At 36.5% G+C, this 27,031-nt stretch overlaps 1 protein-coding gene across 6 annotated transcripts in view; it reads right to left on the bottom strand.

The window, feature by feature from the left end:
* Positions 1-27,031, bottom strand: part of MARCHF8 (membrane associated ring-CH-type finger 8) — a 129,020-nt gene that overhangs the window by 54,095 nt on the left and 47,894 nt on the right. For 3 of the 6 annotated variants that reach the window (XM_014562636.2, XM_032491708.1, XM_006188788.3), the window contains exon 2: positions 14,744-14,923. In XM_014562636.2, coding sequence (XP_014418122.1) covers positions 14,744-14,845 — 102 coding nt within the window. In that variant the 5' untranslated portion in view covers positions 14,846-14,923. Of the gene's footprint in view, positions 1-14,743; positions 14,924-27,031 lie in introns of those variants that run through there. The other 3 variants (XM_032491709.1, XM_032491711.1, XM_032491712.1) reach the window with 2 other exon arrangements.

Raw genomic sequence — 27,031 nt, 5'->3', positions numbered from 1 at the left:
GGCAGGATAATTTTTTCAAAGGCAGTTCCAAAGTTCACTTGGTAAAAGATTCTAGTCTCTATGCCTGTGAGTTAGATTTGATATGACAACGGCTCTCAGTGGGTTGGTATGGGAGGGCCACCATGGCCCAGAAAGGAGGACACTGACACTCACTGGGTGGCCACAAGACCTGCGCTGGAAGGCAGAGGCTCACCCAAGTCCAGCAGAATCCTAGGTCCCACAGCTGATTTGAAGCGATGACCTCTGCTCTCTGGGAGCAGATGCTGATGAACCTTCGGGTACAGTATGAATAATGAGCCTGTCTTTCACAACTGGGGTGTGTGACCCTGCTTACAGTATAAGTTTAATTACACAGCTAATAATACACAAGCATTATGCATTAATTAGCCTAAGCCGAATTCAAAAAACAAAGCCCTGAGGCAAAAGATATTAAGATTTTCTTGTAACTGCATCCATTACGAGTTATTCACATATAACCCAAATACCATGAATCCAAAGGAGTCCCCGATGTTTAAAAAATATAGGCTTCTGAAATATATACAAGATCTTATGGTAGCTTACAGAGAAAAAATGTAACAATGAATATACACATGTTCATGTATAACTGAAAAATTGTGCTCTACACTGGAATTTGACACAACATTGTAAAATGATTATAAATCAATAAAAATTGTTTAAAAAATACAGGCTTCTGAAATGCAGTAAACTGAGTTAATAAGCAAACAAAAAATGCACAAACACAGCAAAAGGACGACTGAATGAAAGGGGTGGTATTTTATTGCCTATGCAAAGGCAGCATGGAAGAAAGATATAAAATATTTCGAAATACAGCAAGCACCAAAAGTACCTATCAGCACGGAGTGTCTGTGAGACAGTGACTCGACGTGGTGACTCCTTTTCCTCGGTGTCCTGTCACATACCCTTATTTCAGGCTATTCGTTCTAACTAAAAATTTCATCTCTTCCTAGGGCAACCTTTACCATCTATATGTCACCAACTCTAAAATTTCTATCTTTCTATCTCTAGCCTAGATAGACTTTTCTCTAGAGATTCAGACACAACTGAATTCTGGGTATCTCCAGCTGGGACCCCAACAAGCACCTCACACTTGCACATCCACCACCAAATTCACCACTTTCCCGCTAACCTGCCACGTCTCTTCTGTCGGAGTGAATGATGGCAGCCCTTTGTCTAGGCCAGACCTCAGCTACCTGACCACCACCCTCCACCAGCCACCAGCACTGTCGTCATTCCTACCTCCTGTTCATCTCTCTGCGATCTGCTCACTGCTGTCACCGCCAGTACCACCTCACTGGTTCAGGCCATCACCACCCAGACTGTTCCCACAGCCTTATAAGTGATCTCCTCCCCAACCCCCTCACCAAACTGCTCAGTCACCTAACTACATAGAGCTTCGACTTCAACTCCCTGTGCTCTGCATGCACTGACATCTCAGTGCCCTCAGCACCAACGTGGCCACTCCTGACTCGTCTCACTGCTCCCACCGCACACTTCAAGTTCCAGCACAGTGAGGTTTTTCCCAGTACCTCAAACATACCGTATGTTCTTCTCTTCCCTAGGAAGGCTGGCCTTACCTTTCTCTTTGCCCTGAACACTCTTCTCCTCTATCTACAACTAACTCTTGCTACTTAAGGACTTGTCTTTGACATCTCTTCCTTCAGAAAACCTTCCCTGTCACCACGAGATAATCAGGGGTGCCTCTCAGGATGATGGCACCTACTACATGGACTGTGTAATGGGCTCTTGTCCCTGCCAGCAGCATGCAGAGTAGGAAGAGAGGCTGAAGCAAGGAGGCCTGTGTGTAGGCTGCTGCAGCAGTCAAATCAATGTGAAGTCTGGGACTACAGCTGTGGCGTGGGGACCTACAGAAGCACATGGTTTGGGAGAGATTTAGGCAGCACAGAGGGTGTCTCTGTGTTAATACCACACTTATGCTCGATGCCTGACACAGCACCCACCATGTAATGAGTGCTTAATACAAATCTGTTCAAAGAATGAATAAATTAATGAAGACACAAGATATAGACATAGGAAGTAAATAGAAGAGCATCTGACTCGATCTCAGTATAGACTTAAGTATTGTGCGGATGTAGCACAGAGGGAGTGGGGCTGGGCGAGGTTCATCACGAGGGACATGTGGCTTGCAAAGATAACAGCTGGCTGAGCAGCGTGCAAAAAGCAAATGAGGGAAGGGCATGGGTGTGGAGGCTGGGAGGCTGGGTGTGGAGGATACCAATTCTACCACGGTCCAACCGCCAACCAGGGAACTGTGGGCAACTCATCCAGTTTTTCTGGGCCTCACCCATAAGAGTAGGATGACAATGACTATACCTATCTCATGGTCCTCAAATGAGGATCAAATGAGTTGAGTTAGTATTTGTAAAGCCCTGAGAAGAACACTGCCTTGGTACAGAATAATCCTGATATAACTATATGCTATATTAAATGAAATAAAACAAATCCTTAGTGGTAGCTTCACCTATTTAGATGCTATAAAAATGGCCACATGTGAAATGAATAATTAATTAATGGATGACTGCATACCTCCACTTATTAAAGGATGATGCATCAAACATATTTACTGGAAACTATGAAGAATTTTCATAGCTAGAGTTTCAGGTAATATTTACAACCAAATTGTTTTTATACATAAACACAATTCATAGTACACAGTGGAAACTAAAGGAATGAAGTTTGAATTGTTGTTGATGGAGATAAAGGAAAAATTAAAAAAAGTAATGCAAAGACAGGAAATTATGAAAAATAAATATGAAATAAAAACATGTTGACATTAAAATCTCAATGGCAGGTCTAAACCTGGCCAAGGAGAGGGCTAGTGAATAGAAAAGAGAACACTGAAGAAACCACCCAGAGTACAGTACACAGAGACAGACAGAACAGTTTTATTCCCAGAAAGGGAGAAAGAAGTGAAAGGGGGAGAGGCAGTATTTGAGGAAATAATGGGTGAAAAAATTTTCAAAAATGAAGAAAGGCCTGGATCCTTAAATTCAAAAACTGAAAAAGCACACCTAAATCCCAAGCAGAAATGAGATAAACAAAAACAAAAACATAACTAGTCACATCAAAGATCAAAAAAGCTCCCGCTGCAATACACCAGGGAGGCTGTCCCCCGAGCACCCACTGCACTCTGTGGCATGGCTCCTTCCTGTCTCCCTGCTGGATTACAGACTCCATGAGGGCAGGATTCTTTCCAGCATATAATATATTGTTCATACCTGCTTGATGTATAAATGAATGAAAGAACAGATGTGTGGAGTATATTTATATTCATGTGAAAGCATTTTTAAAGAGAAAACAAAATAACACGGGAAAAAAAATCATACAAATTCAAGTGACCATGGGCAAGGGATTTCTCTTCGGATCTGTTTCTTCATTTGTATAAAATAAAGGGGTCATCTCGATGAAGTCAAACATAAAAGTCACTAACAACTATTATAGGATGCTATGGCTCTAAGATTATTTTTTGAAATCTCTGCATTTAAAAACAAATGTAGGCAGTTTTCTTATTCTCAATACAGTTACTGACAAAAAATCTGTAAGAGAATAGTGACAACCAACAAACCATAATAACTGGGTCCTGCAGTGGCACCAAGACACATATTCGTGAAACACTTTCACTCAATATATACGCAACACATTGAACTAGACTGTTAGTTTTACCTACATGATGTGGACTCTTACCAAGCAAACTCCCACCAGACCAACATCACAAAGGTCTGCTATAGTCATTCTGCACATCCTTCTATATAAATACCCTAAAGTAAACAGCAAACTGTTACTAGTTCAAGACTTTTGTGAGAATTATTTGGGAAAGGTAAGCTTATAATATATAAAACAGCCAGAACAAATACTTATGGCTTTTGACTAAGAATATTTAAAGTGGCAGGATCTCATAAATTTATCTGCATTTAAGCCTCAAAGTCAATGTGTGCACCAGAAAATATAACAGTTCAACTGATCAACTTGTATCTAATGTCTGATAACAACTCACTCTTTTTTTTATCACTAGAAAAACATCCAATCTTATTTTTTCATTCTCAAAGAAAACAAGGCTTACAAGGAAGAAAACAAGAATTTAGAGAAGAATTACTCATATTTGGTTCTTAAACAGCAAGTGTGCTACAACTTCGTGTGTGCTTGAGCAAACAAGAGTAGTTCCCAGCATATTAGAGTGACAGATAAGATTACCAGACAGAAGAAACATACTTGGAAACAGTTTTAAAAAAAAAACCAATCCAGGGACCAAGGAAAGGTAAACAGACGACAGAAGACATCCTGGTTTCTAGGTATGAGAATATTCATCTCTTGGGGCTCCCGCAGGGAAAACAGACAGATGACTCAAGAAGCCAAACAAATGATCTCACAGAAGATGATGCCCAACCAAAGGCAGTAATTTGGGACGGACATATTTTAAAGATGTACATTCATCTCTTCATCTAAACATATTTCTAGGAAGAAACTAGGTATGGTCTAAAAGAGAACAACCAGAATCAGAGACTCATGTTTGTAATACATGAAACAAGGGATTTTTATGCTGCAAAATAAGACTGATGGTTCCTAGAAGAAAAAAAGGGCTGTCAATAAAAGACAGCTACAGACACTTACTTCTTATACTGGATATCAAACCTGGTAACTACAAAAAGGACAGACCGCCTTTGGAAGTAGTGGGGCAGCACCATGAGAGATGCCCTAACGGGACCAAGAACAACTTAGTTATGATGACACAGAGCATGACTGAGCATTAAACTGGGGCTTGAGCTACACGGCTCTGGAGATTTCGGCATGTTAAAACACAGATTGTTTTTTCCTTATATTAGGTTTTTATGATTTAAAAGGGAAGGACTTACCTAATAGAGAAAAAAGAATAATTTTAAGAGGTGAAAGTGTGATGGTTATGCCTCAAAATAGTTATCACTTGAACAACTGTGAGGCCATCTTTTGAGATGTCAGGTTAAGATGAGTACAGTGTAAGCTGCCAACATTTATATCTTTTCATAGCAAATATAAATGTGTTTAGATGAACATTATCCTGATGCTACACGGTAAAATCCATCTGTTGACCTCAGAAGCAAGATGGTGAGGCCAATAGGGCCAGAAACAGGACTGTTTATAAATATATAAAAGAAAACACCACTTTCATTTCCTATGGAGTGTGCTGTTTAAATGTAAGATAATCATTGAACTACCTTTTTGTTCATCCTCTTCAAGAGATACTGTGATGTGGACCATTTTTTTTCAGTATCTATACCAATTCCACTTTAAAGCGCAGGAAGTTAAAAAGTGTGTTTTACGGACAATCTTGCAATTTGGGTTCCAGACATAATTAGGCTGCACTAATCCAATTAATTCATAATTATGTTGCATTCACACGGAAAGTTCTGTTTGTAGATGAGACACAGGAAGAAAAGCAGAAGACAAAGTATCCACTTTGCTTGTCCAGATCATGGCAAAATGGTGTGGTTCTAGAGCCAGTAGCTTCTTCCTAATTCAGCAAATTCGTAGGAGCAGTGGCAGCTTTTCAAACCATGGTAAAAAATTTTTCCATTATCACCAATCATTATAGTGATTTTTTTCATCAGAAGTTTCAGCAGCAACTTTCTGATTTGTCAGCTCCTGATCTCAGCAGAGTAGTTCAGGGATGCTGGGAGTTAACTGTTTCCGGAAACCCAGAAGAGGCCTACTCCTCCAGTCCTGCAATTATTTTGTAAGCATCTACTTCCCTGTAGTAAACCCCTCTGATGCTGTTGCTTACAGTAGACCCTGGGACCCTGTTAATAACAGAATAAAACAGACATTGTTCTGAGATGGAAAGTAATTCACAAATACTGTCAAATGAAATGTGTATTTCATCAAATATTGATCTGATGGCCAAATACAAAACTGTCTTTTAGACTTTTAAAAATACATGTTAATAGAATACAAACTTGTGGTTGCCAACGAGGTGGAGGGTAGGAAGGGACCGATTGGGATTTCAAAATGTAGAACAGATAAACAAGATTATAATGTACAGCACAGGGAAATATATACAAGATCTTATGGTAGCTCACAGACAAAAAAAGTGACAATGAATATATATATGTTCATGTATAACTGAAAAATTGTGCTCTTCACTAGAATTTGACAAAACATTGTAAAATAGTTATAACTCAATAAAAAATGTTTAAAAAATGCATGTTAATAATCCTACACTGGTGCATGGAAGGACGTTTCAAATAGTCCTAGGGATAAGCAAAGATATGAGATAACAGGGTAAGGGGACAGAAGAGTAAGAAAAATACAGATTTTTAAAATGGTGAAATTATTTGCATAAAAAAGAAAAGAGAACTGGGAAAGAAATGAAGAAAACCTCAAAATAATCTAACAGAAATGTATTCAAGATACCACAACTATGCTGAAAATTTTTTAAATTAAATTACAATATTACAAAGATACCCATCACTTGGCATCTTAAGTCAGTTTTATTTTTAAATCAATTTTTAGAAGTCCAGTTTGGATCTTATGATCAAAAAGTTCAATACAGACATGGAAGATATAAAAAAAGATCCAAACTGAACTTCTAGAGATGGAAACTATACCACATCTATGATGAAAAATACACTAGATGGAATCAATGAGAGATTAGACGTCGAAAAATAAAAGATTAGTGAACTTATAAACATATCAATTAGAATTATCCAAAATAAAGCACAGTAAAAATATTTTTAATTAAAAACACAATACCAGACAACTTCAAGCCAGTTAATGTGTGTAACAGAGTCCCCAAAGAAGGGAGGGGACAGAAAAAATATTTGAAAAATATTTCAAGTTCAACAAAAACTGTAAACCCATAGATCCACAAAGCTCAACAAACCCCAGACATAAGAAATGAAGAAAACAAAAAAGAAAGTTAAAAGAAGTCATTACCAGCCAACTCACAATAGAAGAAGTGTTAAAGGAAGTCCTTCACACAGAAGGAAAATGACAAATGGAAATACAGCTCTACTCAAAGAGATGAAGAACACCAGAAACGGCAGTACGTTACATAAGGGTAAATAGATATTTTTTCTTCTTATTTTAATCTCCTTAAAGAGAAAAGTGTTTAAAAAATTGTAACATTGTATTCTGGGGTTTATAATGTATATATAATAAAAATGTATGATAACAGCAGCTTAAAGACGAGGAGGGGAGAAATAAAAGTACACTATACTAAAGTATAGGATTCTTATAGTACTCTTGAACTACCGTAGTACCAATTGAAGGTAGATTGTGACAAGCTAAACATGTATACTATAACCCTAAAAAAATAAAATTAATAAAATTGAAAACCACCGAAATAAGGAGTTATAGCTTACAAGCCAAAAAGGATGAAAAAAATTAACTCTTACATACTCAGTTTTTTAAAAGGCAGAAAAGGAATGAAAAGGGAGGCAAAGAACAGACAGGACAAGCAGAAAGCAAATAGGAAGGCTTAATCTAACCATATCAATGATCTCATTAGATATAAATGGTCTAAACACCCAAATAAAGAGAGAGATTGTCGGACTGGATAAAAAGACCCAATCATATTTTGCTGACATGAAAAGCACTTTAAATATAAAGGCACAGGTGAAAAGTAAAAAGATGGAAAAGATGATACCATACCAACACTAATCAAAAGAAAGCTGTAGTGCCTGTACTATCATCAAAGTAGACTTCAGAGCAAAGAATATAATCACCAGGGATAATAATAAGGGGGTTAATTTATAAAGACCAAACAATTCTAAATGTTTATGCACCTAATAAAAGAGCATCAAATACACATAGGAAAATTGGTATAACTATAAGGAGAAACAGAAAAATCCACAATTATAGTCAGCAGTTTAATGACCACTCTTTCTACTAACAGAACAAGTAGACTGCAAGGCTACAGCAGACTTGAAAACACTATCAATCAACTTGACATGACTGACATTTATAGAACACTTCATTCAACAACAGTGGGATACACATTTTTCTTAAACATACACAGAACATTTATCAAAAGAGACAATATTCTGCACGATGAAGCAAGTTTGGATAAATTTAAAAGGACTTAAGTTATTTAAAATATGTTTTCAGATCAAAATGGAATTAAATAGATCTCTGGAAAGTCCAGAAACTTTGGAAATTAGATAATGCACTTAAAATAACCCATGAATGAAAGAAGAAATCAAAAAGGAGATTAGAAAGTATTTTTTGAACTGAATGAAAATGAAACAATATAGAGAATTTGTGGGATGCCATGAAAGCAGAATTTGGGAAATTTATAATTACTAAATACCTATAACAGAAAATAAGAAAAGTCTCAAATAACCTTGGCCTCTACCTTAAAAAGTTAGGAAAAGAAGAGCAAATTAAACTCAAAGGAAACAGAGGAAAGAAGATAATAAATATCTAAGAAGGAATGAAAGAAATAGAAAGCAGACAGACAAAAGAAAATCTCTGAACCAAAAGAATTCTTTGAGAAGATCAATAAAACTGATAAACCTCTGGCCAGATCAAAAAATATAAGCGAAGACACAAATTACCAGCATCAAGAATGAAAGCGATGTCACAACAGATTCTAAAGATATTAAAATGCTAAGCTCTATAGGCTGAAAGCCTGTGTCCCCCCAAACCATTGGTAGACTTAAGGAAAAAAGAATAATACCAATTCCATTTAAACTCTTCTAAAATATTAAAGAGGAGTAAATAATTCCCTAATCATTGAATGAGGCCAACATTATCCTTATAACAAAATCAGACAAAAGCATTGTAATCAAAGAAAACTATGAACCAATACTCCTTTTGAACACAGATGCAAAAATTCAAGACAAAATTTTAGCAATTCAAATCCAGTCATACATAAAAAGGATAATACATCATAACCAAGTGTGGTTTATACTAGAAATATAAGGTTGGTACATTAAAAAAAAAAATCAACCTTTGTTGTGTTAGCAAACTGTGACAGTTAATTTTATGTGTCAACTTGAATGGGCTAAGGGATGCCCAGATAGCTGGTTAAAGTATTTTGGGGCAGGTTTGTGAGAATTCTCCCAGAAGATATTAGCATTTGAATGAAAAGAAGGTAGCCCTCACTGATGCGGGTGGGCATCACACAATCCACTGAGGGTCTGAATAGAACAAAAATGTGGAGGAAGGGTGAATTTCTGTTTGTTTGAGTTGGAACATCCATCTTGTACTGCCCTTGGATATTAGTGCTCCTGGTTCTCAGCCCTTCAGACTCTGGCCTTTGGAATCACATCAAGATTCCATCCTCTGCCTCCCTGGTTTTTGGACTTACACCAGCCTCCCTGGTTCTTCAGCTTGCAGATAGCAGGTGGTGGGATTTCTCAGCCTCCACAACCATGTGAGCCAACTCCTATAATAAATCTCCTCTTATACATATATACAATACCTATATACTTATATGCACATGTAAGATACAGAATGATACATAGGGAGGTATTCTTTTGGTTCTGTTTCTCTGAAGATCCCTGACTAACAGTCAGAATAAAAAATAAAAGCCATATGATCATTGCAGTAAGACTGAGAACCGCAAAAACTCTTGGCACATAATGACTCCTCCTAAACTCTTGCACTAATACTAGCATAGCTTCTAACTTCTCATGGCCGTGTCTTTAGGATGATGACTCCAACCTAAGATATTAAGTGAGAAAACTCAACACTGCCAAAAGCATTTACTGTTTGTTCCAGTAAACACCTGAAGATACAGCCTCTGTCTCCCAATCTCTGTGGGAGGGTAGGAGCCCAACTATAATACATACCAGTTAGCAAACCCAGATGGCTTAATCACAATGACCAAATGCCTTTCCTAGGTTTTTATAAATTTCTATATCCCTGACTCTGCTCAAGCTCCCACTTTTTTCCCCATTCATTTCTCCTTCCTACTCTCTCATTCTCCTTTCAAACATCCTAGACACTGCCAGACAAGAATAAGATGAATTCAGTTCACACTGGACTCTCCTTCCTATTGCAATAGTTATTACTAAATAAACTCCATCCTTCCCACTTTAACTAGTATACAGCTTTGTTTATCGGTGACAAGACACAAAACAAACATTTGACAAAACTCATGACCCCTTCCTGAGCAAAACTCTCAGCAAACTAGAAACAGATAGGAACTCCTTCAACATGATGAAAAGTATATACAAAAAACGTAAAGTTAACATCCTACTTAATGTTGAAGAATGAATGCTTTCCCCCTAATACCACATGCACCTCAACGTTCACGGCAGCACTATTTAAAATAGCCAAGACATGAAAACAACCTAAAGGTCTCTCAACAGATGGCTGGATAAAGAAGTTGTGGTATATTTAAATAATGGAGTACTATTCAGCTATGAAAAAGAATAAAACAATGCCATTTGCAGCAACATAGATGGACCTAGAGATCATCATCCTAAGTGAAGTAAGCCAGAAAGAGAAAGAAAAATACCATATCATATGATATCACTTATATATGGAATCTTAAAAAAAAAAGACACAAGTGAACTTATTTACAGAACAGAAACAGATACACAGACATAGAAAACAAACTTATGGTTAAAATAGACGCCCAAACCAAATGTTGCTGGAGATACAGAAAAACTGGAACTTTCATACTCCTGGTAGGAATGTAAAAGAGTGTAATCACTTTGGCAAAGTTTGGCAGTTTGGCAGTTTGTATCTTAAAAAGTTAAACATACATGTACCATATAGTCCCATTCCTAGGAATATACCCAAGGGAAAGGAAATATATGTCTAGGTAAGGGCTTGTACGAATGTTCACAGCAGCCTTATTTGTAATAGCCAAAAACTGGTAACAATCCAAATGTCCATCAACAGGAGAATGAATAACTAAATTGTGGTAGGTCCATACAATGGATACTACTCAGCAAAAAAAAGGAGCAAACTACTGATAAACATAAATTCGATGAATCTCAAAAGAATTAAAAGCTAGACAAAAAAGAGTATATAATGTATGATACCATCTACATAAAATTTTAGAAAATGCAAACTAATCTGTAGTGAAAGAAAACAGATCAATTACTTGAGGGAAAGGCTGGAGAGGGGTGGGAGTGAGGGATTACCAAGGGGCATGAGGAAACTTCTGGGAGTGATGGATGTGTTCACAATCTTGATTGCGGAAACAGTTTCACGTGTGTGTATATATATGTCACAACTTACCAAACTGTATGCTTTAAATATATATTGTTTATTGTATGTCAATTATACCTTAACAAAACTATTTCAAAACAAAACAAAACATAACAAAAATAATTTCAAAAAACATAAAGAGGTATGTCAAACCACAAGATAGAGAGTAACTCTAAACAAGAAATCAATCAAAAAGCAATCAGATGGTAACAAATCAATTAAGAACCTCACTGGACAGAGGAAGAAGCAAAAATCAGCAGTAATGAGTCAGCAAAATAGGGCAGTTTGGAAAAGGTCAATTCCAAAGGGCTACAGTATACAACTAAGGGGAACGAATCTGAGAAAATACTATAGTCAAGAGAATATGGAAATTTAACCACTAGCAGCAATGCCTTAGAGGACCAGAGTTTAAAGTTCATCATGAAAGGTAGAAGAAAAGGTTTTGGAATTGAAAAAGGACTGAAAGGCTCAAAAATCCCCAAGAACCAAAGAAAGCCAAGAACAGTAAGACATTAACCAGTAACTCCTCACACTGTAAGAAGAAAGCATTCTCCAAAAAAAACTATAAAGAATATGTTTCTTTTGAAAGACTGCAAATAACCACCACATTAGGTTTCTAAACGCATACCAGAGTCTAATGGCAGTGGATCAACACTTACAAAACACCAAGAAAAAAATACTCAAGAAACACCCAGTTTATAAGTAACAGCAGCAGAAATCCTTTTACAGACTGCAAAACACTCCTCTTACCCCATAGTAGCCCCCATATCATTAAAACTGAATTCATTCATTTGTTCATCAACTGTGTTGACTACTGTGTTAAGTCATTAACTCTCAGAATTGCAGATAAGGGCTCATGCAGTGGGTACTAGAGAGAATCGTGTCATGCGGCTGACAAGCCTAGGTAAAACCGTGTCAAGGTTAACAGTTACATTATTTGATTCTGCATAAACTGCAATGTTCTTCTTTTCTCACAAGATTCAAAAGGAATACAATTGTTACTGATGTAATAATCTGTCCCACGTTATCACCTTTCCAGTTCTGAGAACAGTGGATGATGGGATGGAAAGAAGGGGTGCCTCTGTGTAGCTTCTCCTGCCCTGCTCTTTTCCACTCCTAAGCACAGGAGGATCAAAAATGGTACCAAAGGATTTTGTTTTGAACTCATTATGCCAGGGGAACTGGATAAAGGGGAAAAGGCTCCACTGGACAAAAACTTACCTTCCAAACTACTCCTAGTATCACATTTCAGGGTTGAGAAACCTACAACAATCATTTTCATTCAGCACTGTGCCAGCTGCTGCCAAAACTCTCATGTGGCTCTTCAAGCTCCTGCCTCAGCTCTTCTTCCACTACCTGCCACCTCACTCTGGCACCCTGATTTCCAGAACTGCCATCAGGTATTCAAACTATTACCCACACTAAGGTGGGGCAGGGTGGTTCTTCTTCCCAATGCCAATCAAAATTCCAATTCCACAAAATAGCTGGTTAATGCTACTTATTTAAACCATAAAAACTTCATCAAACAGATCAATTCAGTACATATTTATTGAATACCCATCTACAACATATCTACAATGCAGTTTTATACAAATGGGACCTCTCTTCCTGGACTAAAATGTTGGACATCCTCCTTTCTCTATTCCAAACAAATACATATACAGTCCCTCATACACATACATACCAAGAAATTCCCACCATCTGCTGTCCGAATTCAACACTACAATGAATAGGGAACTAACAGCCTCAGCTTGGTATAGACAAGCACCCTAAACTAAGGAAATGTTCTGCTTAGTGATATTTAAAAGTCAATTTAGGTTAAGAAGGATTTTAAGAAAAGACTGTTAATTTAACTGAATCTTTAAAAAAGACTATTAACTTAAATGAAAATTGACAGAATATGGGAAAGATATTTTAGGGTATTCTCTTATCTCTCTGAAGTTGAAAAAAATAAAATACCGAAAATACGACGTCCAGAAACCATCTCCCCTACCACTGCCCCTAGTTAGCACTTCAACCGATACTGGATGCATTCCTAAGAGCTCAGAATAGAAAGGGTGCAGTTGACAGTACAACCGATGGGAAAAAAGAAAAATACGAATTAAGAATTTGGGGTCCTTTTCAATTTACAAGACACATTTTCATTTTCAACAGTCTATGTACTTTAAGAAATACGATAGTTTTTTTATTCTTTATGTAATAATGGAAAGAATAGTGTCCCATCAACTATAATAAATCATCTTCAAATAAGACATCAATTCTTGATTTAACAAGGATTCTTCAGAGTCTTGGGCAAAGATTTTCACTTTAAAATAGGAATGCTATAAGAACTAATGAGTAAATGTCTGTAAAGCACATTGTACAGGCAAAAAGGCAGCAGGGGTAATCTCTGATTCCTCCCCGTCCCTCCCACATGCAATCATCAGTGCACTGGATTAATAATCGAAGTATCTTCCCTAACCCCACTACACCTATCCTAGACGGAGTCACCATCAACTTTTCCCTAGGCCAGAGATCAGCAAACTACAGCCTACAGGCCAAATCTGACTTGTCACTTGTTTCTGTAAAAACAGTTTTATTAGAACATAGTCATGTTCATTCATTTATATACTGTCTTTGGTTGTTTTCATGCTACAACGGCAGAGCTGATCCACAAGGTCTAAAATATTCATTATCTGGCCTTTTACAGAAAGTTTGTCAAACCTCGCCTAAGTAGACTATTAAATAATCCTCTAACTAGTCTCCTGGCACTCATTCAATTCACTCTCTAAACAGCAGGCTGGATGAAAATTTTAAGAACACAAATGTGATCATTCATTCTTCTGCAAAAATAAATCCAAACTCCTTACGGTAACTCCTCTAACTTTTGCAGTCTCCTATTTTGCCACTACCCATTCGACCTTTATGTTCCAGTTATTCTATTTTAATATCTTCAAATTCACCTTGCTGTAAACTTTGGCCTTTCAGCATGTCCCAGGAACACTCTATCTTTCTCCGTTAACCAACTCCAGGTCACTGTTTGGGTTCTCAATATAAATGTTATTTTCTCAAGGAAGCCATTACTGACTCCTTGGGCTGGGATTAAATCGTCTTGAACTTCCACCATCACTGACTTTATACTGACCTCTTACGCATATTTAATTGTCCAGGCCAGATCAAAAGCCATATGAGGGCAGAGACAGGCTCTGTGATATTAAAGATGACATTCCAGCAGTAGGCAGAGACCGGTATATACAAGGCATACATTTTTGTTCAAATAATTTTATCCTTTGCATCATGTTCTGAGAATCCAAAGAAATTTTCCTCAGTGATTTACCAGAAATAATCAGGTAGATTTAACCAATGAAGATAAATAAGCCATGTATAACCATGGCAGAATAAGGTGACTGCAAAATCTGAAAACCTAGAAATCTATACAAAGATGACTTCTTCTGAGCAAAACTGTTTAAATCATATGCTTTTTTTAGTATATTCGGAAAAGACCTTGATCGTCAGAGCTTATTCTAGACTCTATTTAATGAAAGAACAAAAAATAATGAAACTAAAAAGGGTATTCCCCCAATACCTGCTCTTCCCTCTCCTTGTCTTTGGTCTTACTTCTGTAGACTCTAGCAGAGGTGGCATCCTGGGATGGAATGGCAGAGATCTGATGCAGTGGCATGCTCATCCCAACCTCCTGTCTGGTCTTCCTCTTTACGGAAGAAGGTCTCCAGTGGTAGAGTCATTTTGGGCCATGGACGTCAGGCTGAGAGAGAAGGGAAGACAGGACATAAGTGAGCTATAACACTTTTCAAATTTCCAACAGTGAGATTAGCATTTTATATTTATATTCATATTTATACTTAAATAAATTACAATGTCTAACATAAATACCTGGTCTTCAAAAATGATAGAAGATGAATGTCTATGGGGGAAGCTGTAACATTTTTCTCATGTGATAAGATGTGAGTATCTGAAAGAAGCTGGTGGATCAAGTACTTGTATAATCAGATATTAATTTTTCAGTAGCTACTTTTTAAACACAACAGTGTCATCCTTTTTTTTACATATTTCTGAAGTTACACATTTTTTCTTTTTTTCCAGATATCCAGATTTATTTTTCTACACTATACATTACTTCATTGCATCCTACCTGAAAGAAAACATTTTTGCAAAGAAAGTCAAATGAGTCAAAACCAAATAGATGATGACTTTTACAATCTAAGGTCACTGTTAATAAAGAATGGGCCACACCCATTTATAATACCAAATAACAGTTCTTTTCATTTTCTTCTGTAAAATACACCTGGCAATATTGCTTCATTACACTGATATTTCTTTTCATTTTTGAGAAATGGGTTGTTTCCAGATTGAATACAATTCTGTACCGCTTCTTGATGCACTGAGACATATTCATGTAAAGTACATAAAAGTCTCTAATACACATTTTTTTTCTTAAACAAGCATTCATCCTGATATAAGTAGGGATCCTTCCTTAAAATCACTGCCCTTGAGTCCACATAATGGTAAGATTAAAAGTTAAAAAGTCTAAAATATATTTAAGGTATCTATGATCCATGCTTACATTCTAAAAGTCTAGACTCTCTAGACCAATTACGGGCAAACTTTTCCTGTAAAGCACCAGATATTTTAAGCATTGTTATAACTACTCAATTCTGCCAACATAGTGTCAGAGCAGCCGCAGTGAGTGTGTAAATGAATGAGAATGGTTATGTTCCAATGAAAGTTTACTTACAAAAATAGGTGGCAGACTAGATCTGGTCCATGGGCCTCTAGTTTGCTAACCCTGCTCTTAAAGAAAATTCCAGGGAAGATGAGGGCTCTCGTGGACATTCCTGGAACCATGAAAAGGCTGCCCTTAGGTTAAAATAACACTGTCTGAATAAGCTTTATTCATGATTCCAGGCACCTCCTGCCTTTTTTCCTCTGGTTTTCTAAGACATTCCTCCAAAGTGCCCAGTAACTGAATTGTGTGCTCTCTCTCTCTCCCTCTGCACTCACTGAGATCTAGCAAATTCTGTACACAAAAACAATTAAAAATAAATTATCAATAAAGTATAATATGATAATGTTTCATGCTGTTTGAATTTTAACAAAGGATGGAAGTCTTAACCCAAAAGAATGAATCTCTGATATGGGGATTTTCATTTATTAACCGTGTATTGGAGGTGAGGTGGTAGGCAGGGAGGGCAAACGACAGGGCCTGACAACCCTAAGTTCACATCTGACGACCGGCCATTTATCCCATCTCTCCCACAACTATGCTCTGGACCAATGGTAGGTGTTTCTGTGGCTGGTCCCACCTCTGACAGTGTTACTAACCAAGCTGAATAAGGAGCAACAGGACTCACAAAATTGATTTCTTTTACAGGACTCTCTGATCAACAAGCTACAGGAAGGAAAAGGAAACCAGAAGGGATCAACACACATAGAAAATAAGCTAAAAAAAATTCTGGTTTTAAAAAGTCTAGTTTTGTAATAGCTGGATGATCACTGATAAGCAGTAAAACAGGAGAACAGAGTAAGCAATGTTAGTGTCTGGCTATTATAATCAATAATAAATAAAATGTTAGTGTCTAGATACCACACATCCCCTCCTCTATCTCAGGCTTCTGATGATGAGCCTGACACAAGATGGAGCACTGTGCCCAAATGGTCTAAATATATGTGTCCATATTACACAAGGCACAAGGCACTCACTCACTGCCGTGCTGTCTTACAATTCTCTGGAAGATCACAACAGTCAGCAGTGAGCAGTTTTTCATCACTAATGCATTAAAGTCCTCTGTTAGAGATGACAAACTCCATGTGGCTTACTGGAATACTTAGTCAAACTAACCATTCGTAGAGGCCCCCCCAGATGGTACACCAATAGCTGTCTTTGGTGCTTCTGGTATAATCATCATTATTACATCATTGATACATGACCATGACAAGCCTGAGGAAGACTATTTAGGCTACAGACACACAAATATGAGAGGGTTTTAAATTTTTCTGCGAAGTTTTAAAGGACCTCCTTCCTTACAGCCATATAAGCTACTCTTCCGATATGCACCCCTATCTCCAGGTAAGAGACCTGAAAGTTTGCCTAAAGCAATCCCTCTCCTATGTCAGACATACTCAGGATAAAAATGATAATTTTTAAAACGAAACTACAAAACAAATCACGCCACTTTTTAAGCAGGTATTACTTACATAAGGCAGATATTACTCATAATATTTTGGCATAATTTCCAAATATTATTTTGTATCAATTCAAGTCATGTTTAATTAAGAGCAACAGTTAAGCCCCAGGCATGAGGACTTCAATCCTACTAATGCTAACTTGCAAGATACAACATACCTAATATGAACATCCACATCTAGAAGAACTGGACTGTCAAAACTGGTTGGTTAAGAGTATGGAAATGAATATACACCATGTTCATGGGTCAGAAGCCTTACTATTGTTAAGACGGCAATTCTCCCACCATTGATCTATAGATAAAGCAACCCCTATCAAAAACCCAGCTGACTTCTCTACAGAAACTAGACAAGCTGATGCTAAAATTCGTATCGACCCAGAAAACCCAAAACAATCTTGAAAAAGAACAAAGTTGGAGAATTCATACTGCCCAACTTCAAAACTTACTATAAAGAAAGGGCAAGCAAACCAAGTGTGGAACTGGGTTAAGATGGTGACATAGAAAAATCCTAAACTTACCTCCTCCCACAGACCCAACAAATACGTGTAACAAATCCCTCTGAAAAGAACCTGAGAACTGCCTGAACTACCTGCTTCACAATAAAGGATAAAAGGGCCACATCAAGAAGGCTAGGAAAGGCATGTTCTCACCAAAAACTCCAACCGTGATGCGGTGATCCACAATGGAGAGGAAGCTCAATAAATCAATCAACAAATCAATCAGCTGACAAATAAATAAATGGAGATTCTCCCTGAGGACCAAGGGGTTTGTACCCACACCAGGCACCACAAACCCTTGGGTCCTGCATCAGCAAGAAGAACCCCCAAAACATCTGGCTTTGAAAACCAACAGGGCTTATGTTGAGAGAAACACAGGACTGCAAGGAATGAAGACTCTGCTCTTAAACGGCTTGTGCAAAGAGCCACTCATCCCAGGACCCAGAGCAAAGAGCAGCAGCGTGTAAAGAGCTAAGACCGTACGTGAAGGAAATTTACTTAACTAATCTTAAAACGTCTGTCAGAGGGGGCAGACTTCTGCTGGGACTCTCTGAGGATGGAATGCTGGCAGATGCCATGTTTACAGGCTCCCTCTACCTTGCCAGCACAGGCAGTCACCATTTTTGCACTCTCATTCTAACCTGCTAACAGTGACATGTGAGCAGCCCTGCCCCACAGAGGGACACTGCTCAAGCCACAGCACTAATAGATGCAGCAGAGGAGCAGCCACACCCAATTCCACTCACACAGCCACACCGGAGCCAAAAGGCATGCACAACCCCACACAGGGGAACCCCCTGAGCACAGGCTCAGGCTCAAGGGAGGACTGTGTTTCTGGATCCCATAGACTGAAACAAGTGGAGAGAGAATTCGAAAGACAATCAAGACCTAGGGCAAGGTTAATCACTACAGTTCATCTCCCACACTGGGCCACCCCTTCAAAACAGGGAGAGATAACTGCTTCACATGATATGCAGAAAACACACACAGAGAGTCCAACAAAATGAGGAAATGGAGGAACATGTCTCAGATGGAAAAACAAGATAAAACTGCAGGAAAATATCTTACTGGAATGAAGATAAGTAATTTATCTGATAGGATTCGGAGTAATGATAATAAAATGCTCAGTGAACCTGGGAGAACAAAGGAGAGGCACAGTGAGAAATTTCACAAAGAGACAGAAAATATAAGAAAGTTACAAACAGAACACAAAGCTGAAGAATACAGTAGCTGCACTGAAAAACACACCAGTGGGAATCAGTAGGAGAGTAAGTGATACAGAAGAACAGATCAGCGACCTGGAAGACAGGGTAGTGGAAATCCCCAAACAGAACAGCAAAAAGAACGAAAGAATTTCTAAAAATGAAGATAGTTTAAGGGACCCATGGGACATCAAGCACACTAACATCTGCATTATAAGGGTCCCAGAATGAGAAGAGAGACAGAGGCAGAAAACATATTTGAAGAAATAATGGCTGAAAATCTCCCTAACCTGGAGAAGGAAACAGACATCCAGGCCCAGAAAGTACAGAGAGCCCCAAACAAGACGAACCCAAAGAGGTCCACACCAAGACAAATTATAATTAAAATGGCAAAAGTTAAAGAGAGAATCTTAAAAGTAGCAAGAGAAAAAGAACTAGTTACATACAGGGGAACTCACATAAGACTATCAGATGATTTTTCAGCAGAAACTTTGCTGGCCAGAAGGGAGCAGCATGAGATTTTCCAAGTGCTCAAAGGAAAAAATTTCCAACGGACAATACTCTATTTGGCAAAGTTGTCATTCAGAAAGGAAAGTGAGATAAAGAGTTTCCAAGAGAAACAACAGCTAAAGGAGTTCACTACCAAAACAGCCTTATAAGAAATGTTAAAAAGATTCCTTTAAGCTAAAAAGAAAAAGCCACAACTAGAAATGAACTATATGAAAGAAAAAACCTCACTGGTAAAGGCAAATATATAGTAAATATAGCAGACTAACCACTTATAAAAGCTAGTAGGATGGCCAAAGGACACTTTAACTACAATATACAGTTAAGGGACACACAAAATAAAAAGATATAAAATAAGATGTCAAAAAATAAAACATGGGGGACGGGAGTAAAAACATAGTGCTTTTAAAATACATTTGAACTTAAGTGACTATCAACTTAAAACAGACTGTTTTGAATGTATAGGTTGCTATATATGAAACTCACAGTAAACACAAACCAAAAACCTACCACAAAAATAGTGAGAATAGAATCTAAACATAACATTAAAGAAATTAAGCAAACCACAATGGGAAGAGAGCAAGAGAAGAAAAAGGGAACAGAAAAGAACTACAAAATCAATGGGAAAACAATTAACAAAATGGCAGAATGTAAAGATCTATCAATAACTACTTTAAATGTAAACAGACTAAATCCTCCAATCAGAAGATGCAGGGTGGCAGAATGGATTAAAAGAAAAAAAAAAGATCCATCTATATGCTGCCTATCAGTGACTCACTTCAGATCTAAAGACAAAGACTAAAAGTGAAGGGATGGACAAAGCTATTCCATGTAAATGAAAATGAAATGAAAGCTGGGGTAGCAATATTTCTATCAGACAAAATAGACACTAAAACAAAGACAAAAGGGCATTACATAATGACAAAGGGGCCAATCCAACAAGAAGATATAACAATTACCTATCTATCTATCTATCTGCACCCAACATAGGAGCACCTAAATACATGAAGCAAATATTAACAGATATAAAGGGAGAAATTGACAGTTACATAGTAATAGTAGCAGACTTTAATACCCCACTTACTTCAATGGACAGATTATCCAGACAAAATCAGCAAGGAAACACTGGCCTTAAACAACATAGTAGATCAGATGGCCTTAATAGATATATATAACATTCCAACCAAAAGCAGTGGAACATACATTTCTTCCAAGTGTACAAGGGACATTCTCCAGAATAGAGCACATGCAAGGCTACAAAATAAAGCTCAGTAAATTTAAGACTCAAACTGAATCAAGCATTTTCCCTGACCACAACACTATGAGACTAGGAAGCAACTACAAGAAAATACTGTAAAAGACACAAACACATGGAGGTTAAACAATACATTACAAACAACCAACGGCTAAATGAAGAAATCAAAGGGGCAATCAAAAAATACCTTAAGACAAATCAAAATGGAAACACAATCCAAAATCTATTTGATGCAGCAAAAGCAGTTCTAAGAGGGAAGTTCATATAGATACATGCCTACCTCAGAAAAACAAACCAAAAAAATCTCAAATAAACAATCTAACCTTACCCTAAAGGAAATAGAAAGAGGGAAATAATAAAGATCTGACCAAAAACAAATGAAAAAGAGACTTAAAAAACAACAGAAAAGATCAAAGAAACTAAGAGCTGGTTCTCTGAAAAGATAAAGTAGACTCAGCAAGAAAAGAGAGAGGGCTCAAATAAATAAATTCAGAAATGAAAGAGCAGTTACAACTGATACCACAGAAACACAGAGGATCATAAGAAACTACTATGACCAGTCATATGCCAACAAATTAGACAACCTAAAAGAAATGGATAAATTCCTAGAAACACACAGTCTTCCAAAACTGAATGACGAATAAATAGAAAAATTGAATAGACCAATTACTAGTAATGAAATTGAACCTGTAATCAAAAAACTCCCAACAAACAAAAGTCCAGAACCAGACAGCCTCACTGACTATTTAAGGAAGAGTTAACATCATTCTTCTCAAACTATTCCAAAAATTAAAGAGGAGGGAAAACTTTCAAACTCATTTTACAAGACCAGCATTAACCCTGATACTAAGACCACACAGACACTACAAGAAAAGCAAGATATAGGACAATATCTTTGATGAATCATAAATGCAAAAATCCTGAACAGAATAAAAGGAAACCAAATTCAACAATACATTAAAATAATCATACACCATGATCAAGCAGGATTTGTTCCAGAGATGCACAGCTGAACATCCACAAATCAATGTGATACATCACATTAATAAAATGAAGAAATAAAATCATATGATTATCTCCACAGATGCAGAAAAAGCATCTGACAAAATTCAACACTCATTTATATTAAAAGTTCTGGACAAAACGAGTATAGAGGGAACATACCTCAACAGAATAGAGGCCATATGTGACAAACCCACAGTTAACATACTCAGTAGCAAAAAGCGGAAAGCTTTTCTTCTAAGATCAGAAACAAGATAAGGATGCACACTCTCATCACAGTATTGGAAATCCTAGCCATAAGATTTAGGCAACAAAAAGAAATAAAAAGCATCCAAATTGGAAAGAAAGAAGTAAAACTGGTCTATTTGCAGATATCACGATACTACATGTAGAAAACCTTAAAGACTCCACCAAAAAACTGTTAGAACCATAAATTAAGTTGCAGAATACAAAATGAGTACACACAAATCTGTCATGTTTCTATATACTAATAATGAACTCTCAGAAAAAAAAATTAAGAAAACAATCCCATTTACAATTACATCAACAGAATAAAATACCTAGGAATAAATTTAACCAAGGAGGTGAAAAACCTGTACTTTGAAAACTATAAGACATTGATGAAGATAAACAAGATTATACTGTATAGCACAGGGAAATTATACAAGATCTTGTGGTAGCTCACTGTGAAAAAGAATGTGACAATGAATATATGTATGTTCATGTATAACTGAAAAATTGTGCTCTACACTGGAAGTCTACACAACACTGTAAACTGACTATAACTCAATAAAAAATGTTAAATTAAAAAAAAAGACATTGATGAAAGAAACTAAAGATGCTATAATTAAAAAAAAATACTGTGCTCATGGATTGAAAAAAGTAATACTGTTAAAATGTCCATACTACCCAAGGCAATCTACAGATTCAATGCAATCCCTATCAAAACACCAATGATATTTTCCACAGAACTAGAACAAATAATCCTAAAATTTGTATGGGACCACAAAAGACCAATATAGCCAAAGTAATCTGAAGAAAGACCAAAGTTGGATGAATCATGATCCTTGACTTCAAACTATACTACAAAGGAATCTAAACAGCATGGTACTGGCACAAAAACAGGCACAAAGGTCAATGGAACAGAATAGAGAGCCCAGAAATAAACCCACACATGGATGGTCAATTAATCTACAACAAAGAAAGCAAGAATATACAATGGGAAAAAGACAGTCTCTTTAGCAAATGGTATTGCAAAAACCGAAAAAGCTTCATACATAAAAATTAACTCAAAATGGATTAAATATTTGAATTAAGACCTGAAACTACAAAAATCCTAGGAAAAAATTAGGCCTCAACAATGGTCTTAGTGGTATTTTTCTGGATCTGACTCTATAAGCAAGGGCAACAAAAGCAAAAATAAATTAAACTAAAAAGTTTTTGCAGAATGAAGGAAAACATTAACAGAATGAAGGAAAACATTAACAGAACAAAAAAGCAACTTCTTCTGCGTGGGAGAAGATACTTGCAAATAATATATTCAATAAGGGATTAATATCCAAAATATATAAAGAACTCAGGCAACACAACATAAAAATAAAACCCAAATAGTTCAATTAAAAATGTGCAAGAGAGCTGAACATTTTTCCAAAAACATACAGATGGCCAAAGGGCACAGAAAAAAAATGCTCAATATCACCATTTATCAGAAAAATGTAAATCAAAATCAGAATGAGATATCACCATCACCTCCCACCTGTCAGAATGGCTATTATCAAAAAGACAACATAAAACAACCACTGTGGAGAAAAGGGAAACTTTGTGCACTGCTGGTGGAATGTAAACTGATGTGGCCACTATGAAAAACAATACGTAGGTTCCTCAAAAAATTAAAAACAGAAATATAATACAATCCAGCAATTCTACTTCTGGCTATTCATCAAAAGAAAACAAAAACAGTAATTCAACAAGATATATGGACCCCTATGTTCACTGCAGCATTATTTAAAATAGCCAAGATATGGAAGTAGCTTAAGTGTCCATTGATACATGAATGGATAAAGAAGATGTAATAAACACACACACACACACACACACACACACACACACACACACACACACACACAGTGGAATATTGCTCAGCCATGAAAAAGAATGGAAAGAAAAAAGAACTTATTTAAAAAACAGAAACAGACTCACAGACATAGAAAATAAACTTACAGTTACTGGGGGTGGGAAGGGAAAATTGGAAGTTTGAGATTTGCAGATACTAACTAATATATAAAAAACAGATAAACAAGTTTATACTATATAGCACAGGGAACTATATTCAATATCTTGTAGTAACTTATAGTGAAAGAAAATACGAAAATGAATATATGTATGTTCCTATATGACTGAACTATTGTGCTGTACACCAGAAATTGACACAACATTGTAAACTGACTGTACCTCAATAAAAATACATATATTAAAAAAAGAATGAAACTTTGTCATTTGTAACAACATGGATGGACCTTCAGTGTATTATGCTAAGTGAAATAAATCAGAGGAAGACAAACACCATGATTTCACTTATATGTAGAATCTAAGAAACAAAATAAACACACAAATTAAACAAAACTAGACTCACAGATCAGAGAACAGATGGTGATGGCCAGAGTGGAATGGGGTGGGAAGTGTGGGAAAAATGGATGGTGGGGAGGTGGGTCAGGAGGTACAAAAATGTCCAGTTATAACGTGAAAGGTCATTGGGATTTAAAGCATACCATGGGGAATATAGTCAATAATATTGTAGTAACTTTGTGTGATGACAGGTAGTTACTAGATTTTTTGTGGTGATCATTTTGCAAGTGTACATAGATACCAAATCACTGTTGTACACCTGAAACTAATATACTATTGTATGCCAATTATACTTCAATTTTTTAAAAAAAAAAGCATGGAAATGGAATAAGGATAAATATATAGATCAATAGAATAGAATTTAGAGTCAAGAAATAAATCCATGTATCTATGGCCAACTGATTTTTCAACAACATTACCAAGACCACTCAATGAGGAAAGAATAATCTTTTCAACACATAGTGCTGGGATAACTAGATAGCCACATGCAAAAAAAAATGAATTAGACCCCTAAATCACATAAATAAATGAAAAAACTAAACATCATAAAAATAAAAACTTTTGGGCTTCAACAGGTACCATCAAGAAAGTGAAAAGACAAGCATAGAACAGAGTCAATTTTTTTGCAAATCACATAACAAGGGACTTGTTTCTAAAATATGTAAAGGACCTATCAACGGATGAATGGATAAAGAAGACGGAATTTTGCCATTTGCAACACGGATGGACCTGGAGGGTACTATGCTTAGTAAAGCAAGTTAGACACAGAAAGACAAATACTGTATGTTATTACTTACATATGGAATCTAAAAAATAAAACAAATGAATGAATATAACAAAACAGAAACACACTCACAGATATAGGGAATAATCTGTTACCAAAGGAGGTGGGTAAGGTAGGTATAGGGGAATAGAGGCATAAACTACTATGTATAAAATACATAAGACAAAAAGATATACTGCACAGAACAGGGAGTATACCCACTACTTTGTAACAACTTTAAATGGAGTATAACCTATCAAAATTTTGAATCACCGTGTTGTACATTTGAAACTAATATTGTAAATCAATTATACCTCAATTTTCAAAAAACTTAGTATAAAAAAATGTAAAATAGCCTGTTAATAATTCTTTTATATTGATTACATGGTAAAACATTAATTCTGTGGATACATATGGTTTAATAAAATAAGGTTGAAAATAAAATAAAAATATGTAAAGGACTGATGCAATTCAATAGTAAAAGAAAAATAATAACCCAATGAAAAATGGGTTGTTCTACATCGTTAGCCAACAGGAAAATTCAAACCAAAATCCATGAGATAGCACTTTATAATTATGGCTATAATTAAAAACAGACAAAGGTTGGCAAGTATGTTAGAGAAAATGTAACCCTCATACACTGCTGGTGGAAATGTATCCAGCTGCTTTGGAAAATAGTCTGGCTCTTCCTCAAAACATGGAAATAACTCAAATGTTTATATACTGATGGATGTATAAAGAAGATGTTATCTATGTAACAGAATATTATTTAGCAATAAAGAGAAATGAATTATGGGTACATACTACAACATGGATGAACCTTGAAAACAGTATACTAAGTGAAAGCAGGATTACGTATTATATGATTACATTTGTATACAATGTCCAGAGTAGGTAAATCTACAGATAGAATGTTGATTAGTAATTCCCAATGGCTGGGGCAGGGGCTGGGGGGGCAGGGGTGGTGATGGCTAAAAGCATTTCTTTTTAGGGTAATGACGTTCTAAAATTTATTACGGTTGATGGTTGCATAACTCTTAAGTATACTAAAAGCCACAGAATTGTACACTTAATGAGTGGATTATAGTGGATGTGAATTACATCTCAATAAAACTGTTTTAAAATATGGGAAAATTAATATGCATTAAGACAGATAAAATTTTATTTTTCCTTTGTGGTAGCTTAATGTAATTTATCCAGATGATATGGAGATGGCCACTGCTATCCTGTCACTCTCCCAGTTTTAAGAAAGGTAACAGGAAGAGCATAAAATCAGTGATCAGAAACATAAGTTCAAGTCCTGACTATTATATACTAACGTGATGTTGGGCAAACTGATGAATTTCAAAGGCTCTGTGTCTTCATCTGTGAAACAGGAAAGGTAATAATCTCTACTCAGTTCACAGGGTTACTGTGAAGACCAAATAAGATTATGCCCATGAATACAAATATAAGGGTAATTCTTAGCATCAGCACATTTTCCAGCCTGCTTTTTCAAGCATCTTCAATGATGCCTCTCACTGCCTCACAAAGGCCAGCTTGTTGGCTTTGTCTTTTCAGTACCATTTTCTGTCCTTCTACACCTCAGTCTGTCACAAGATGCACACAACTGGGACCTCAAGTTCTTTCTGACATTTACTTAGGACTTCTAGCAGCATGACTCTGAGGGGATGCAGGCAGACAATGCTATCCCTATAAGGGGAGAGGTAGAAGGTCCAATCCAGAGGATGGCCAGCATGGCTTAACAATCAAGCTGTTCTATGTGCCTTCCAGATGGTCAAGATAAACGAAGGATTCTGCCCATTTCAACAATGCTG

This window comes from Camelus ferus, chromosome 11 (assembly GCF_009834535.1).
Source record: "Camelus ferus isolate YT-003-E chromosome 11, BCGSAC_Cfer_1.0, whole genome shotgun sequence".
Taxonomy (NCBI): Eukaryota; Metazoa; Chordata; class Mammalia; order Artiodactyla; family Camelidae; genus Camelus; species Camelus ferus.
The sequence above is the reverse complement of the archived record's forward strand: the minus strand, read 5'-3'. Positions and strand labels throughout refer to the sequence as shown.